The 17,511-nt window shown below is 37.4% G+C and overlaps 1 protein-coding gene across 2 annotated transcripts in view; it reads right to left on the reverse strand.

Moving 5' to 3' along the window:
• Nucleotides 1-17,511, reverse strand: part of SMC1B (structural maintenance of chromosomes 1B) — a gene marked incomplete at its 5' end in the record, with an annotated part of 87,782 nt that overhangs the window by 36,923 nt on the left and 33,348 nt on the right. For both annotated transcript variants that reach the window (XM_079715359.1, XM_079715358.1), the window contains 4 exons: nt 5,192-5,371; nt 7,096-7,281; nt 9,836-10,043; nt 12,306-12,388. In XM_079715359.1, coding sequence (XP_079571485.1) covers nt 5,192-5,371; nt 7,096-7,281; nt 9,836-10,043; nt 12,306-12,388 — 657 coding nt within the window. The remainder of the gene's footprint in view (nt 1-5,191; nt 5,372-7,095; nt 7,282-9,835; nt 10,044-12,305; nt 12,389-17,511) is intronic.

Consider the following 17,511-nt stretch of genomic DNA (forward strand, 5'->3'; position numbering starts at 1 on the left):
GTAGATTAACTATATTTAACAGAAAACTTAGTTTATTTCTCTCTTGCAATTACAGAGGTAAACATTCCAGCGTTATGTATGGTGGTTGCATAGTTAACAAAAAAAGACTCCTTCTATAATATTGCTCTACCATCCTTAGTACTTGGATTACTCCTCAAGGGAGACAGGCTTCTTATTTTCTGGGAGGCCCTGGGGGCTCCCTTCCCTCCCAACGGTTAGCTTGGCAATGAGTTTTCTCATCAGGTCTGAACTTTGGAAGGACACTAGATCTCTACTGGATACCAACAGCCATGGCATGGAAACTGAACTCCTGTAGATAAGCTCTGGTTGGTCTGGAAAGCAGCTTCCCTGACCAGGAAGCCCACTGTTACGTGATCAGCTTACTCCTCCGACCTCCCCATAAAAATATAAAGTGGTATTGAGGCAGCTTCCCTCTCCTGGAACACTTTTAGCTCACCCTGTTTCTGCCTGGCCAAAGCCCACCTCTGTGGAATGAAAGCTGAGGAAATACACAGGCTCCACTGCTTCTCTGCTTTTAAGTTGTTCTAAATAAAGCTTACTTTACATCCACAGTGTGTCACTAGTGACGTGTGTGTCAGTGTTTCTTTTATGACAATCTTCAAAGTCATTTTGTAGTCCAAGACGACTCCTAGAGCTCTAGCTATGTGTCTGTATTTCAAGAAAGAAGGGAAGGAATGAGGTTGGTAGACAGGGCAGATCACAGAGTTCTTTGTATGTCATCACAGGAAGAATGTGGATCAAATACAAATGAGTACTGACGGGGCTTGTGGAGGGGGCTGGGGGATTAGCACTGAACAGTCTAACAGCAAACAGGAGAGTGAAATGGTCAGATATGAACTTTAAGTAGACCAATCTGGCAAGTATCTAGAAAATGGGGTGGTCCAAGTAAAGCCAGAGGTGATGGTATGAAATCAGCCAATACCTACAGTGAAGAAAAGGAAAAACATTTGAGAAATATTTAGATGGTATAATCAGAAAACCTTGGGAATTGTAGAGGTTACATGGAAATCCATGAGGAGAAAACAGAATTTCATTGGTTAGAATAGTGGTACTAAGAATTGAAGAATACAGGAGAGGGATCAAGATCTAGAAAGAAGAACCTGAGTGTAGTTTTATACATGATGATTTTACAGTGCTTGTGGGCTAATAGTTTACTTATTTATAATGTATATCTTGACTATTTCCTAAAAGAAATTATTCTTTTATAGATTATAATAAAGATTATTATAATAAATATAAATATACAATAAGATAGCTACAAATAATAATTAGAGATAACAAATTAAACTAGGTGAAAAAAGAACAAAGTATAAATAATTTAGACTCTGATGAGAAATCAGTAAATTCAATCAAATAATTAGGAAGAAGAAAAATTATTCAATATATGATGCTGGGACCGGTAATTAACCATTTAGGGGGAAAATGCTAATACCTACATATAATAATACATATTAAAATTAATTCTAGATTAAATTAAAATATAAAAGTGATACCATTAAAAAAAAGTGAAGTTAAGTAAATATATTTTGATCTCATAGTAAAGACTCAATTATACATATACCAATACCTATAAAGGTTAAGAGTAATATAGTTGATTATCAAATATATGGCATATATACCACAATACTCACTAGATCTTTCTAGGGTATCGTTGCCAGACTTAGCAAATAGGAATACAGGATGCCCAGGTAAATTGGAATTTCAGATAAACAACAAATAACTTTTAAATGTATGTCCAAACATTTTATCTGGCAACTCTATTCTAGAGGACATGTTAGGGATGGTTATTTTCCTTTTTGAGCTCTTTTTCCCAAACTGAACATTTATTAACTTGTGTTTCCGATATGTAAAAGCCAAGTGTAACACAAAGGAAAAAAATCCATGGGCTGGCTTGGAGAGAAGAGAGAGAAGTGTATTGAGAACTTTGAGCTAAGAATCTGTCATAATACACATGGTGTTCTATGCCAACTCTCTCTTCCCAGCCATACTTGGGCAAGTCAACTTCCCCTCTCAGAGCAGAGGGACAAACGATTTTCTGAGATTCTTTTTACTTTCATTTCTTGGTTGGCTGCTGCTGTTGTTATTGCAACCATTTACCATACTGTGCTTGACAGAGTGCATTTATACTATTTGATTCTATGTTTCAACCCCGTGAGGTAAATATGATTTCCATTTTATAGATTAGGGCTTAAAGATATTAAGAAACTTGCCTAAAGTCATACACAGGGACTAAAATTCCTAAACCAAAAGTTGGTCAAACATCTATGTCCATGTTCTTTTTTTTTTTAATGTCCATATTCTCAATAACCACGTTATAGACCTCCTTCAATTCTAAAAATGCAATGGGCAACAATTCATAGAATTATAGGGTTTTTTTTGATAGTTTCTAGGTTTATTAAAATAATTTACTTCTTCTAAAAGTAAATTTAGTATCAAATAACCTATTTACATTTGATTTACAATCAAATTCCTATTCTGGAAGGACTATAATTTCTATTTCCAGCCTGCAAATTCCTTAACTTATAGCTTACAACGGTTGCTCAGTGCAGTAATCCTATGCCTACTTTGGAGGTTGCATTCCTGAAAAAATACCACGGCTGGCACAACAGGGATCTTATACAAAATAAGGAGTTGGAGGAATTTTTAAATAGCATTAAATAAAAGTTCCAGAGAACATGGCTTAGGAAAAGGAGAAATTTTTTGGCATTAAAAATTTGCCCTGAGGGCTAACCAAGCATTCCACTGAACCAACTTCAACTGTTTCAAGAAATACTGTTTCAGTGTTACAAGTAGATCCTCTATAATTTTTGTGTTATGCAGATTATACATAATTTTTAAGTTGCCTTTCACTGATATGGAAAAGAATATACTTTAACTTTTGCTTTTATTTCTGAATGGGTAAAATATTCATGTAGTTCAAAATCCAAAAGATACAAGAGTAAAGAGTAAAAAATCTCCCTGGCATTGCTAGACCCCACCACCCAGTTATCCTCCCCAGAGGTAATCGATGCTGTCAATTTCTTAAGTATTCTTCCAGAAATATTTTTGCATAAACAAACACACACATATATCTCTTCTTTCCCCATTTTTTACATAAATGGTAACATACTACACTCTAGTCTACTTATTACTTTTTTTAAAACTGAATATATCTTGGAGATTGTCTGACACTTGTATATAAAGAGCTTCATTCTTATTTAAGGTTGCATAGTGTCCCATTCTATGAACGTATTATAATTTTATTGAACATAGTCTTGTGCAAATTGTTTCCAATTTTGCTTGCTACATACAGTGGTTCGACGAATAACTCTTTATACATATCATTTCATATACATGTGTATGTAACGTTCTGAAGAAGTACAACTGCTAGAATTGCCCTTCACAGAGCTGGTACAAATTCACACGCCCACAGCAGTGAATGCAAGGGTCTCTTTCCCCATAAAGTGTTATCAAACGTTTTTATGTTGATCAATCTCACAGATGAAAATAGTATTTCAGTGTAGTTTTAATGGGCATTTCCCATATTTGGGGTTTTTTTTGTCGTTTTTTTAGCCACGCACATGGCATGCAGGAGCTTAGTTACCTGACCAGGGATCTAAGCTGCGCCACCCCCTCCCCACCCTGGCAGTGGAAGAACAGAATCGTAACCCCTGGACCACCAGGGAACTCCCTATCCAAATGTTTTATGCATCCTAAAACACAGAGAATATTCTTCAAGTGGAATAATAGTAATAGGAAGAAGATAAGAGTCCCTGGAATGTACTTAATGTAAAAATATGACAAATAAACCTGATTAAAATTTTGAAATAACGATAAGAACAAAATACAGCCTAAAGAGGTAAGGCATGTTACTGTGGACAAGATATAAACCATAAATATATGTTGAATGAAGGAAGTGTTAAACACAATCTTATTTATTTTCATGTGACTTCTTTAAATTGACCACACAAATCTTCAAAAATCAATTTTACAAAATACATTTTACAAATATACAAAAATCAATTTTACCATAGTTAATTAGGTAGCAAAATAAGGAAGATACTGTAGTAGCTCACTTATTACACCTGCTTAAATTTAATATGTAGAAATCAATGACAGTGATTACTAAGACAGTGATCACATTATCATTAAGATAATTATAGATACAACTACTAAAACGTATGAGAAGTTAATCATATTAGACAAGTCAATACATTTAATACTGGAAATTCCTATCTTTCATAAGAATAGCCCAAACCCCCCCACTTCGTGTTAATTTGCGATTCTGGACATTCCAGATCAAATGTGTAAAATGGCTAGTAAATAAAAAATGATTATCACTTTTTGAGAGCTATTTCCTAGGTACTATAAAAGCATTTTGCATGTTATTACTTATTTTAATCCTATAACTCTATGAAATAAGTACTATTATTTCCCCAAATTTAGATGAACAAACTAAAATTAGAGGTTTAGAAACTTGCCTAAAGTCACAAAATTAATTACTAAGTAGTATCACTGGTCTTACTCCATAGTTTATGCCCTTAGGCATTATGTTACATTTCATCACACATGTAGTTTTAAAAAAAACTATGCCAGATAATTTGAAGAATTTAACACTGCTTAACTAAATACAAACTCTATTTCAATTGAGAGTAAAACAATATTTTTAAAACCAGAATTATTCCCCTGAGAGACTGGTATCTAGTAACCTCATTTCAATTGTGCTATTTCTACAACTTCAAAATGTGTTAAAACCTTGAATGTGTAAAAGGACAGTTAATATCTCCATTGAGCTATGGAAGAATTAACCCAGAATGTAAAATAAGCACCTAAAATCTTTTCTGGTATTCAGAAACACACGTATTATATATGTAAGTACAGGGAAAATCTGAGATTCGACAGGGACATTTATTGTATATAGAGTAAAAAAAAATTAACAGCTTTAGGCTCTCACTACAATAAATCTAACTTCCAAAATATGATTTATGATTTGGGGAAGTATTAGAGAAATTAATTCTTTGAAAACTTCAACATTATAAAAACTACTGAAGCCATTAACATCTTAGGTTCTATTTTAGTTTCCCCTACATAAGAGAACATATGAAAGCATATATAGATATTCGTGTGTGTAATATGTTAGTCTTATAAATACTGCTTCAAATTATCCGAAAGTACAATCTAAGCCTCTTACTTTCCGTCTTTCAGGTCCATTGAAGGCAATATGCCTTGCTTCTTCCACAGTCTCACAGACAAGGCCATTTCCACACACAAACTGAATTACTTTCTTCAGCTGAGGAAACTGAGTCTTTATGACATCAATCACCATTTTACAGCCTTTAATCTCCCGTAATCTTTCATTGATTGGTTTGATCTAAAAGGTTTAAAATATACTTGATATATTAGGTATATTAAAATAAAAACCAAACACTCAGTACATTCTTTTTCAAAGAACATACAGAAGCATGAAAGCAAATGATTAGTAGTATGCACTGATACACAATACAAGTTTGACAAGAACCTGATGAACAATATCCCACCTTTGGCTCGTGTAATATTTTTTAAAAGTACACTTCATCAAAAGCCAGAAGATAAAATTTCTAGATTCAACTCTGTCACTAACTAGTTGGGATAAAGCAATAGATGAGAACCTCTTCATGCTCTCAAAATCATAAAATGTAGTGGGGAATAATACCCATTTACATACTTTCAAAAGAGTGGCCCAATAGCATGGAACTCAGAAAATCATTTTAGGCTTAAATGATCAGGAAAGCTTTTACACCTTCTTTGACATGACTTTTAAGTTGGGTCAATAAAGAGATCAAAAGACGTCTGCAATATATTACTGAAAAACAGCAAGTATAATTTCATTTTTGTAAAACAAAACAAAGGGAAAACCCTATATACAACCAAAATATGTGTGTGTATATATGTATATATATGTATATATACACACACACATATATATACACACGCATATATTTGGAGCATATATTTATATAAATTTGTATGGATGGAAGCAATCTAAAATAGTTGTGATAAAGGAACTGAGCACTGAGATGAGGTAGGAGTATTTCCTTTATATTTGATACACTTCTGTATTATATTTTTAAAAAATGAGTGTGCCTTGAAAAAAATCTTAAACATGAAATACATAAAACAGAATTTTAACAGGCAGATGAACTAGGTTAAATAGTTTTAGTGGGCAGAAGGTATAAACAAAAGTGTGAAACTACAAAAGGCCAAGTCTGAACCATTAATGCCCAGTTAGCATTTGCTGAGCCCCTCCTCTGTGCCAGGCACTGTGCTAGGTGTACTACATGTAGTGATTCCTTGCAATAGTCCAGTAAGGTAAGGACTAATTCCTCCACTTCACAGATGATGAAACTGACACTCAGAAAAGTTAAGGACAAATCAGTGAGAACTAATTAGAAGGAGGGCTGCCATTCAAACTCAGGTCAGTCCAACTCTAGGGCATGTGCTCCTAACCACTATGCACACTGCCTGCAGTTCAGGGACTTGAAAGCTGGACCAAGTAGAACATTTTCTTTATTAAGCAATGAAAAGATTACTGAAGGATATCAGCTGTGATAATGACGGAGTTCCTGCCTCAGGAATTTAAACTTCGGATGCTCTAAGGCCTTTCAATACATACTTCAAGGCTCAAAACCTGGCTTGCTCCACACCAAGAGCTGACATGTATACTTACTGGACCACATATTTACAACTGAGATTCTGGGTTGGTATTTCACCGACAGAACATATGTCTTATCCATCTCCTATACTTTGCTATAGGACAAAATAAATTGCTGGCTAGTAGGCAGACTGGTGCACTGCTTGAGCAATGTCCTTGAAATCACCAGGGTAAATTATGGCAAAACTAGATTAGGAAGAAATGATATGAAGGCAAGAAAGATAGCACCCACTTGATACTATTCTTTGCCTGCCAATACATTAACACCAGCCATCTGAATGAATGACTAACTGGCATCCAACTTATGATTTTTTCAATCACTACCATAGTCTCAGGCAATAAAGACACACTTTAAAAGACAGAATTTTATCACTACTAAATACTAAGGATTATAAATTGCTTACATCAAGGTAATCTAAAGCAAGGAATGTCTCAGGTTCAGCTCTTTCCTCCTTCAGAAATCGAATACAATCTTTTGCTACCTTTTCAGAGGCTACAACAATGGCAACCATGTACCGACCAAAAAGTTTAGTAACAGCCAGCTGGTATTTCTTATGGATAGGATGACACAGGTCAAGCAGTCTTCCAAACTTAGCAGGTTTCAAAAAAGGAGAGAAAAACAAATACATTAATGAGGAACATATAATTCATTGTTTTCTAATGTAACAAAGCAGCATAGACCAAAAACTAATTTTCTAAAATTATAAACATGATAATTTAACAGTCTCATTCAAATGGAAATAAATTTCATTATGCAATATCCATTTAGGTGTGTCACACTTCATTCAACAAAAGAGTAATAAGGAGGGATTAGTCATAGCAAGGTATTAAAATATTTTACAAAGCTAGTAATTAAATAGTATTCATTCATTCCCTTATTTATTAAATAAGAAACTGTTGAGGCACCTACTACATGAAGGCACTGAGCCACAAACTGGGTAAACATGCCTGAATAAAGCAGATCCTCTCTGACCTCACAGAGCTTTCAGAAGTAGGGAAGGAAGATATAAATAATCAATAATTACATGCATGTACAAAGTAGAGTGATAACAGACACTGTGATTAGGCACAGAGAGCTCTGAGAATATGTATCAGGGACGAGGGTGACCTGAGAAGCCAGGGAAGGCTTCCCATGGAGAAGTGTTTCTGGGGATCTGAAGACTGGTCAAGAATCAGACTGAAGTTCAAAAAGCCTATTAAATGTCACAATGCCAACCGTCCTGTACCAATCCTCCCTAGAATGTCTGCAGATTCAATTTTACATCTTTAGACTCTTTCTTCAATGTTAGGTTCTACTTCGAAATACCAATTTCTTCATGATAGATCATCATTGTCTTTAATATTTATTACCTTGGTCTTTGTTCTTCTCAATTTACCTATGATTAACTCAAGCCTTACTTCTAGGTCAGTAATTTGATTTTCAGCTATGTAATCCATTCCTTGTTATTTGCAATTTACTATTAGTTCAGTAATGTTTGTTCTTGATTTGTTTCCTTAGCTCTACATTTTTCTTTTTATTTTATTTTAGCTCATATTTGAATCTGATTTTATGAATTCAAGCTCTTATTAAATTGTCCACAGCACAGAACACTTACAGGGGATTTTGTCCTGTAACCTTCTTCCACAAGGCTCTTTGACTTCTAAAAGCCTTTTAAATTATTCTTTCTTTTTATTATTATATGTGCCTATAGCTGCCATATCGATTCTCTTCACCTTCCCTATATTTAATGTGGGCAGCTCTGGGCAAACCTTTTATTTTCTGTGACGGATAATTTTTTTGATTGTCTCACCTAAAATTGAGATGTTTATCTCCTCTGAACAACAGATGATGGACCAAGTATTTTCTGTTCTATATTCTAAGTATTTTCTGATCTATTTCCCATCATCTAAGGGCTTAGATGGCAGGGGTAAGAGAGCTGTGCTAAGGCTGTGCATATGCTTTATTTGAATACCTGAGTTTTGTTCTTTCTTCTCAGTTTTTAATTAATATCCCATACCAACGTTTCTCTCCTTGGGGGAAGAGAATAAATCCCATTTTTGGGGAGAGGGCTTTGATTTGGCTTCTCAATTTAACAAGGAGCCCTAGAGCCTTCACTTCCATCTAAGAGAAGCAGAGGTCCATGTTCTCTGATTCTATTTTAGTGATAATTTTTACTCTAAAGGAAACGAACATATGAGTTTGCTTCTTTCTAGATTAAGGGATAATAAATGAGAATTCTCAGGAATGAATTGATTTATCAGTTTGCCTTCTGCAGAATTAAGAACAAGCAATGCTATACTTCAATCTTTTTTAAGAAATTCTGGACTATTACCATTTTCTGAAGGTTATAGCATGATGTATGAGCCCCTTCCTCTTTTGGTTGTTGAACTAGTTTCTCACTAGTTTTTGTCATTTTCCTTGGTATTAGGGGAAGAATTCTGTGACCCAGCCTTATTCCTCCATCATTGTCTAGAAGTTAAGACTAACACTTAAGAGTCAGAAAGGCAAAAAGGATGCTGTAAAGGAAACGAAGATGGGAGGCCAGAGAGACAGGAGGAAAACCAACATAGTATCATGCAGGCCAATGGACAGGTGTTTCCAAAGAGTGCAAGCGGTTAACACAGGGTACACTGGTGTCAGTGACAAGAGAGTGAGATGCCAGACCCCAATTCCAAAGGAAACAATTCTGTGAGGCTGACTCCCCAAGCAACAGGTTAGTAGATATTGCTGTACTGGGGCTAATAAAATACACTAGTAATACTGGATAGCAGTCACATTTGGAGAATAAAAATTCACCGTTTCAAAAGTATGCCAACAATGTCTACTGAAAAAAGTATTTAAAAAAACCTGAAATCATGAAGAAAATGAGGTTTGAGGACATGTGTCTATGGGCGACAGACTATTTCATGCACCTGTGTCCTTTGGGGATGTTGGCCATACCTGGACTTTCTGGGTAATGTGTTCATGTCAATGTTTCTCCCCAATAATTACTTATCTATAGACATTACTGGGAGTTATTTACATTTTACCTCAGTTATTTACTATTATGTTTTAAATATAAATAATAAAACACAATCTTATAGATTTCTGAAATAATATTACTTCCTATTAATGGCAAATTTTTAATCCCAAATAAGAAAGCTTAGCCTTTTTATTTCAATTACCACAGAATCTGGGTAAAGTCTTTTAAGGTGTTCCAGAACCTCTGCTCTCTTTTGCTGACGTTTTCCCTCATGGCTATCAATTCCAGCATTCTGCAGTTCACTTCTAATAAGATTCAGCTCTTCATTAACTTCAGACATTCTTGATTTTGTTTTTTCAATTTCATCCACTAGAGTTTCCTCTTGCTGTTTTTTCTCTTTCAAGCAATTCCTACACAACAGTAACAATAATACATTATACAGCAAAAAGAAAACCCCAAATTTAGGAATTACAAGATACAGTATACTCTAGTCTGGCATTGCAGGGGAATGGAATAATGCTCTATCAATTTTAAACGATGAAAAATACAATATAATAAACTTAGCATCAAACATGGGCAAAAGATATTTTAATCATTCTTTCTTGATCCAAAAAATACATATTTCTGGATTCTGAAAAAGAAAGGATAGGTCACTATAACCAGAGCAATCATCATAAGCTTAATGGTAAGTAAATGCCAATTAAAAAGAAATTACTTCGTGGTAGAATACTTAGGTGGTGCTAGCTTTCATGACATACTTTTATTATAAAATATCGATATCAAAAGAGAGTTTTAAGTTTCACCACTGTTAAACATTTATATTTTCAAAACTTAAACCTTAGTGGTCAAGGATAATTTTTAATTATCTACAATGAAATAAAAAAACAATGGAGTTTTCACAGAACTAGAACAAAAAATGTCACAATTTGTATGGAAACACAAAAGACCCCGAATAGCCAAAGCAATCTTGAGAACGAAAAATGGAGCTAGAGGAATCAGGCTCCCTGACTTCAGACTATACTACAAAGCTACAGTAATCAAGACAGTATGGTACTGGCACAAAAACAGAAAGATAGATCAATGGAACAGGATAGAAAGCCGAGAGATAAACCCACGGACATATGGTCACCTTATCTTTGATAAAGGAGGCAGGAATGTACAGTGGAGAAAGGACAGTCTCTTCAATAAGTGGTGCTGGGAAAACTGGATAGGGACATGTAAAAGTATGAGATTAGATCACTCCCTAACACCATACACAAAAATAAGCTCAAAATGGATTAAAGACCTAAATGTAAGGCCAGACACTATCAAACTCTTAGAGGAAAACATAGGCAGAACACTCTATGACATAAATCACAGCAAGATCCTTTTTGACCCACCTCCTAGAGAAATGGAAATAAAGACAAAAATAAACACATGGGACCTAATGAAACTTAAAAGCTTTTGCACAGCAAAGGAAACCATAAACAAGACCAAAAGACAACCCTCAGAATGGGAGAAAATATTTGCAAATGAAGCAACTGACAAAGGATTAATCTCCAAAATTTATAAGCAGCTCATGCAGCTCAATAACAAAAAAACAAACAGCCCAATCCAAAAATGGGCAGAAGACCTAAATAGACATTTCTCCACAGAAGATATACAGACTGCCAACAAACACATGAAAGGATGCTCAACATCTTTACTCATTAGAGAAATGCAAATCAAAACTACAATGAGATATCATCTCACACCAGTCAGAATGGCCATCATCAAAAAATGTAGAAACAATAAATGCTGGAGAGGGTGTGGAAAAAAGGGAACACTCTTGCACTGCTGGTGGGAATGTGAATTGGTACAGCCACTATGGAGAATGGTATGGAGGTTCCTTAAAAAACTACAAATAGAACTACCATATGACCCAGCAATCCCACTACTGGGCATATACCCTGAGAAAACCATAATTCAAAAAGAGACATGTACCAAAATGTTCATAGCAGCCCTATTTACAATAGCCCAGAGATGGAAACCACCTAAGTGTCCATCATCGGATGAATGGGTAAAGAAGATGTGGCACATATATACAATGGAATATTACTCAGCCATAAAAAGAAATGAAATTGAGCTATTTGTAATGAGGTGGATGGACCTAGAGTCTGTCATACAGAGTGAAGTAAGTCAGAAAGAGAAAGACAAATACTGTATGCTGACACATATATATGGAATTTAAGAAAAAAAAATGTCATGAAGAACATAGGGGTAAGACAGGAATAAAGACACAGACCTACTAGAGAATGGACTTGAGGATATGGGGAGGGGGAAGGGTAAGCTGTGACAAAGTGAAAGAGCGGCATGGACATATGTACACTACCAAACGTAAGGTAGATAGCTAGTGGGAAGCAGCCGCATAGCACAGGGAGATCAGCTCGGTGCTTTGTGACTGCCTGGAGGGGTGGGATAGGGAGGGTGGGAGGGAGACGCAAAAGGGAGGGGATATGGGAACATATGTATATGTATAACTGATTAAATTTGTTATAAAGCAAAAAAAATAAAAAATAAAGCAAAAAAAAAAAAAACAATGGAGGACTAAGAACATCATGATAGTGGAAGCATTCATCTGATGACTATACCACAAATATTGAGACCCCTGAGATACAAGAAAGCTGCAAGGAATTTGTTTTTACTATACTTACATGCATGTTTTTGTATACTCCTCCAACTTCTCTATTCGCTTTTTATGATCTTCTATTTGTTCTTTTACTTGTTTTAGATTTTCCTAAAATAGGAAATGAAATCTGAAATCAATTACAGCAAATCCAAACAAAATTGATTACTTTTCACTATATGCCCAGAACGTACTATAACAGCATACATTGTTCTAAATGTGAAATATATATAACCATATGAAAATTCTTTTAAGAGCACATTTTAACTTTGAAAAGGCAATATGGTACAGAGCTTTGAGGTTTCAAGACTCAGGGTTCAAATCCTGGCTCCATCATTTATGTCCTGGCTGGAGATAACTGATCTCCAGCAAGTTTACTTTGGTAACTTCAAACCCCAGGGGGATTATTTTCAAATATCTATATACAGTTCTTATCTCTCTCTCAAACTAACTTATTCAATAAATATTTATTCACTGGCTACCATGTGCTAGGAACTACAGATATAACAATGAACAAGATAGAGTCCCTGCTCTCAAGGACTAAGGTTTGGTGGGAGAAACAGACAAATAAGTAATTCCAACAGAGTGGCTCAGTACTATAATTGTATAGGAATCTATGAGGCAACTATAGGCTTGTGGAAGGAGGATTTCACAAGTCTTGCTCCATTCACCTTATCACTAAGTCCAAGGACTGTGGTCGTCTCCAATTCGTTTCTTATCTTTAACATTCTTCCTGTCTAATTCATCCTGTGCGTTATAGCAAGATTAATCTGTCTTACTCCATTACTAAGTGATCTAAAACCAGGAGTGCACAAAAGTAAAAAACACAATTCTTTTTCAGTATACAACAGCAAAAAAGAGAAGAAATACCAGTTTTCAAGTGGTAAAGGATAAAATATACCATGAAGTTAATGATCTCATTTTACTCATTTATCACAGAAATTCACTGAACAAACATCTACTATGCTAGGTGCCAACAGCTATAAAAATGATTAAGATACAATTCCTTTTCTCCAGGGACTCTCACATTTTGAAATTAGAGTCCCCATATTGAAATTCTGTTATCTCACTTAAGAATTCCATTCAGGCTTCCCTGGTGGTCCAGTGGTTACAATGCAGGGGACACGGGTTCAAGCCCTGGTCTGGGAATATCCCACATGCCGCGGAGCAACTAAGCCCTTGTGCCACAACTACTAAGCCTGCGCTCTAGAGCCCACGTGCCACAACTACTGAGCCCACGTGCCACAACTACTGAGCCCACACGCCTAGAGCCCGTGTTCCACAACAAGAGAAGCCACCGCAATAAGAAGCCCGTGCACCGCAACAAAGAGTTGCCCCCACTCACCACAACTAGAGAAAGCCTGCATGCAGCAATGAAGACCCAATGCAGCCAAAAATAAATAAATAAAATTTAAAAAGAAGAATTCCATGCAAAGAGACAGGAACAAGATTAGCTAACATCAAGGACCAAGTTTAGTCAACTGGAAACACCTGCCTCTGCCTTTACTCTGGCCAGTCCCAGGGCTTGTGTCAGGGCCTGGATGCTCCGTTGGACACGTCATGGGGGATAATCAGACTGCCTTGACACCAGGCATTCTGGATTCAAGATGCCAGCTGATCATGCTAGTTGTCTAGAAAAACCAACCCCTGCCCAGCCTCTAGTGATCTTGGATCTGTGGAAAGTTATAGCCCTTTCCACCTGGGAACCACCAGTCCTGTGGGAAACCAAGTATGAGTGCAGATTTTTTCATCTCTTTCCACACTGATATGTTATTTCTTCTGTCAGTGTTTTTCTATTCAAAAGACAACAGAGATTCAATCAACACTTACCGACATCTACCAAGTACATGGGACTTACAATAGGACACTATTACGAATCCTGCCTTTAAGAAGCTTCCAGTCTAGTAGAGCTATACCATTAACTGTACTTTTCCTCCAATCTGATAAAAGCCCTTAGACAGAAACAGATTAAGAACAATGGGTGATTAGATGAGGAAGAAACTATTTTTCAGGGTTTTTTTTGGTGGGGTGGGGAGAAAAGGCAAACCAGGGAAGACTCTGTGGTGTGGATAACTGTTGAATTGAACATGTAATGATGAGTAGGTTTTTCCAAAATCAGCATGCACAGAGGTAAAAATATGCAATGAGAAATCAGTGTATTTGCAGAAATCAGTGTATAATTTTATAATGTGATACAAATTATACCAGTGTTTTAAAAGTAATTACTGATATGTTATACATTTTTCTCCTTCCACAAAATGTCCTCTCTTCTACTCATATGATTATCAATATATAAGTATATTATCATATAGTACCCTTCATATTTGTTTGTATTTTCATCTGCCAACTCACAAAGAGACTACAATGAGAGGCATACAGTGTAGGATTAAGAAGGTTCATTCTGGAGACAAAGTGTTTAGAATCAAATCCCAGTTCCTCCACTTACTAGTTCAGTCAAGTTAACTATCTCGTGCCTTGATACCTTCATTTGTAAAATTCATTAATCCAACAAATACTTATTATCTGCTCTAGATCAGGAACTATTCTAGGTGCTTGAGATGTACCAGTGAACAAAACAAACATCCCTGCTCTTGTGCAGTTTACATTCTAGAGAGGGACAGTAGACAAACAATATGCAAATTAAACAGTATGTTAGGAGATAAACACTGGGAAAAACAGAGCTAGGGTAACGGGAGCAGAAGTGCACTGGGGACTACAATTTTAAATAGGGTAGTCAGGGTAGTAGGCCTCATTGAGAAGGCAACATTTGAGCAAAGACTTACAGGACATGAGAGTGTTAAAAATTAAGAAATGTAGGGAAAGCATGTTCCAAGCAGAGGAACAGCCAGTGCAAAGGCCCTAAGGCAGAAACATGTCTGATATGTTCCAGGAGGCCATTACAGCTAGACCACAGAGAATGAGAGGGAGAATAGAAAAACAGGAAGTTTAAGAGGTAAATTGAAGTGGAAGGGGCAAGCAAATCAGGTAAGTCTATGTAGGGCACTCAAGGACTTTGACTTAAACTTTATGTGCAAGGGGAAGTCACTAGAGGACTTCAAAAAGAGCAAGTTTCATGATCTGATTTAGATATTAAAAGCATCACTTTGGCTGCTGTGCTGAGACTATTATGAAGGAGACACAAGAGAGAAAACTTTCAGGCTACTACACTGATCTAAACAAAAAACAAAAAGATGGTGGCTTGGACCATGGTGGTAGCAACAGGAATGGAGAGAAGTGGTAAGATTTTTGGTATACTTTGAAGGTGGAGCCAACACAGTTTCCTAAAAGAGTCAAAAATGGACTCCAAGATTTTTGACCTCATCAACAAGTAAGACTGATCTGTCATCATCAGAGATTGGAAAGACTGTGTTTGGGGTGCATTTGGGTGTGAGCAGAAGTTCAGTTTGGGACTTAAGTTTAAGATATCTATTCAATACCCAGAATGAAGATGATGAGGAAGCAGCTGGATATATGAGGTTGTGAGCTAGAAATACAAACTTGGGAGTCAACAACAGATGGTATTTAAAGATATAAGAATACAGAGGGTATGGCCAAGGTGGAGGAGTAGGAAAACCCTGAATTCACCTCCTTCCACGAGCATACCAAAATTACAACTACTTATAAAGTAACTATGAGAAAAACCTGAAGACTATCAGAAAAGATTTGCCACAAAAAAAGATATAAAGAAGGAACCACGAGACAGGTGAGCAGGGCAGAAACATGGTACAGTCAGGACCAATACCCCCAGGTTGGGGACTCATTAACAGAAGAAATATGACGATCGTAGAGGTTCTCCCCAAAGAGCAAGGGGTCAGAGCCCCACACCGGGCTCCCCAGCCCGGGGGTTCTGCACCAGGAAGGTGAGCCCCCGGAACATCTGGCTTTGAAAATGAGCAGGGTTTACATACCAGAGAGCCAGAGGACTGTGGGAAACAGAGACTCTGCTCTTAAAGGGCGCATGCAAAATCTCATATGCTCTAAGTCCCAGCACAGAGGCGGTAGTTTGAAAGCAGCCTGGGTCAGATCCACTTGCTGATCTTGGAGAACCTCCTGGAGAGGCAGGAGGCAACTGGGATTCTTCCTGGGGACACATATGCTGGTGGCAGCCATCTGGGGGAGCTCATTCTATTGTGATAACACCAGTGCTGGCAAGCACTGTTTTGGAATCCTCCCTCTAGCCTAAAACCACCCACCAGCAGGCCTGCACTGGTCATGTGGAGTCCAGGCCCCACCCACCAGCAGTCAGCAGCAGCCCTGGGCCCTCCCAGGCTGTGCAGCTAGCCATGCAAGACCTGGCCTCACCTATTAGTGGGCCAGTAGCAGCTCTGCGCCCTTTAGGCCACACAGCCAACCACATGGAAGCCTATCTCACCCTCCAACAGCCACAACCACTGCACAAAGTAGGGCCTTGCAGCCAACAGGGCCAGGGGCCTGCCCCACCTACCAGCATGCCCAAGTAGTTACCTCCCTGCCAACAGAAGGGTGCATGCAGCCCACACAGGGGGCACCAGAGGGGAGTGTGCTGCTGGGCCTCATAGGACATTTCCTACGTAAGGCTACTTCTCTAAGATTAGGAAACAAAAACAACCTACCTAAAACATAGAAATACACACAGAGAATTAGGTAAAATGAGAGGACAGGGGAATATGTTCCAAATAAAGGATTAAGACAAAACCTCAGGGGATTCCCCTGGTGGTGCAATGGTTAAGACTCCGCGCTCCCAATGCAGGGGGCCCGGGTTCGATCCCTGGTCAGGAAACTAGATCCCACATGCATGCCGCAACCAAGAGTTCACATGCCGTAACTAAGGAGCCTGCCTGCTGCAACAAAGGAGCCTGCCTGCTGCAACAAAGGAGCCCATGTGCTGCAACTAAGGAGCTCACATGCTGCAAATAAGGAGCCGGCAAGCTGCAACTAAGGAGCCCTCAAGCCACAACTAAGAAGCCCATGTGCTGCAACTAAGGAGCCCATGTGCTGCAACTAAGGACCTGGCAAGCTGCAACTAAGGAGACTGCAAGCAGCAACTAAGACCCAGCACAACCAAATAAATAAATAATTTTTTTTTTTATAGAAAGACAAAACCTCAGAAAAAGAACTAAAGGAAATAAGGAGGAGTAATCCACCCCATAAAGATGCTCCAAGGTAATGATCATAAAGATGCTCACCAAAATAGGCAGAAGAATGGGCAAACATGAGAATTTCAACATAAGATGCTCACCAAACTAGGGAGAAGA

The sequence above is a fragment of the Hyperoodon ampullatus genome, assembly GCF_949752795.1.
Source record: "Hyperoodon ampullatus genome assembly, chromosome: 11".
Classification (NCBI taxonomy): Eukaryota; Metazoa; Chordata; class Mammalia; order Artiodactyla; family Ziphiidae; genus Hyperoodon; species Hyperoodon ampullatus.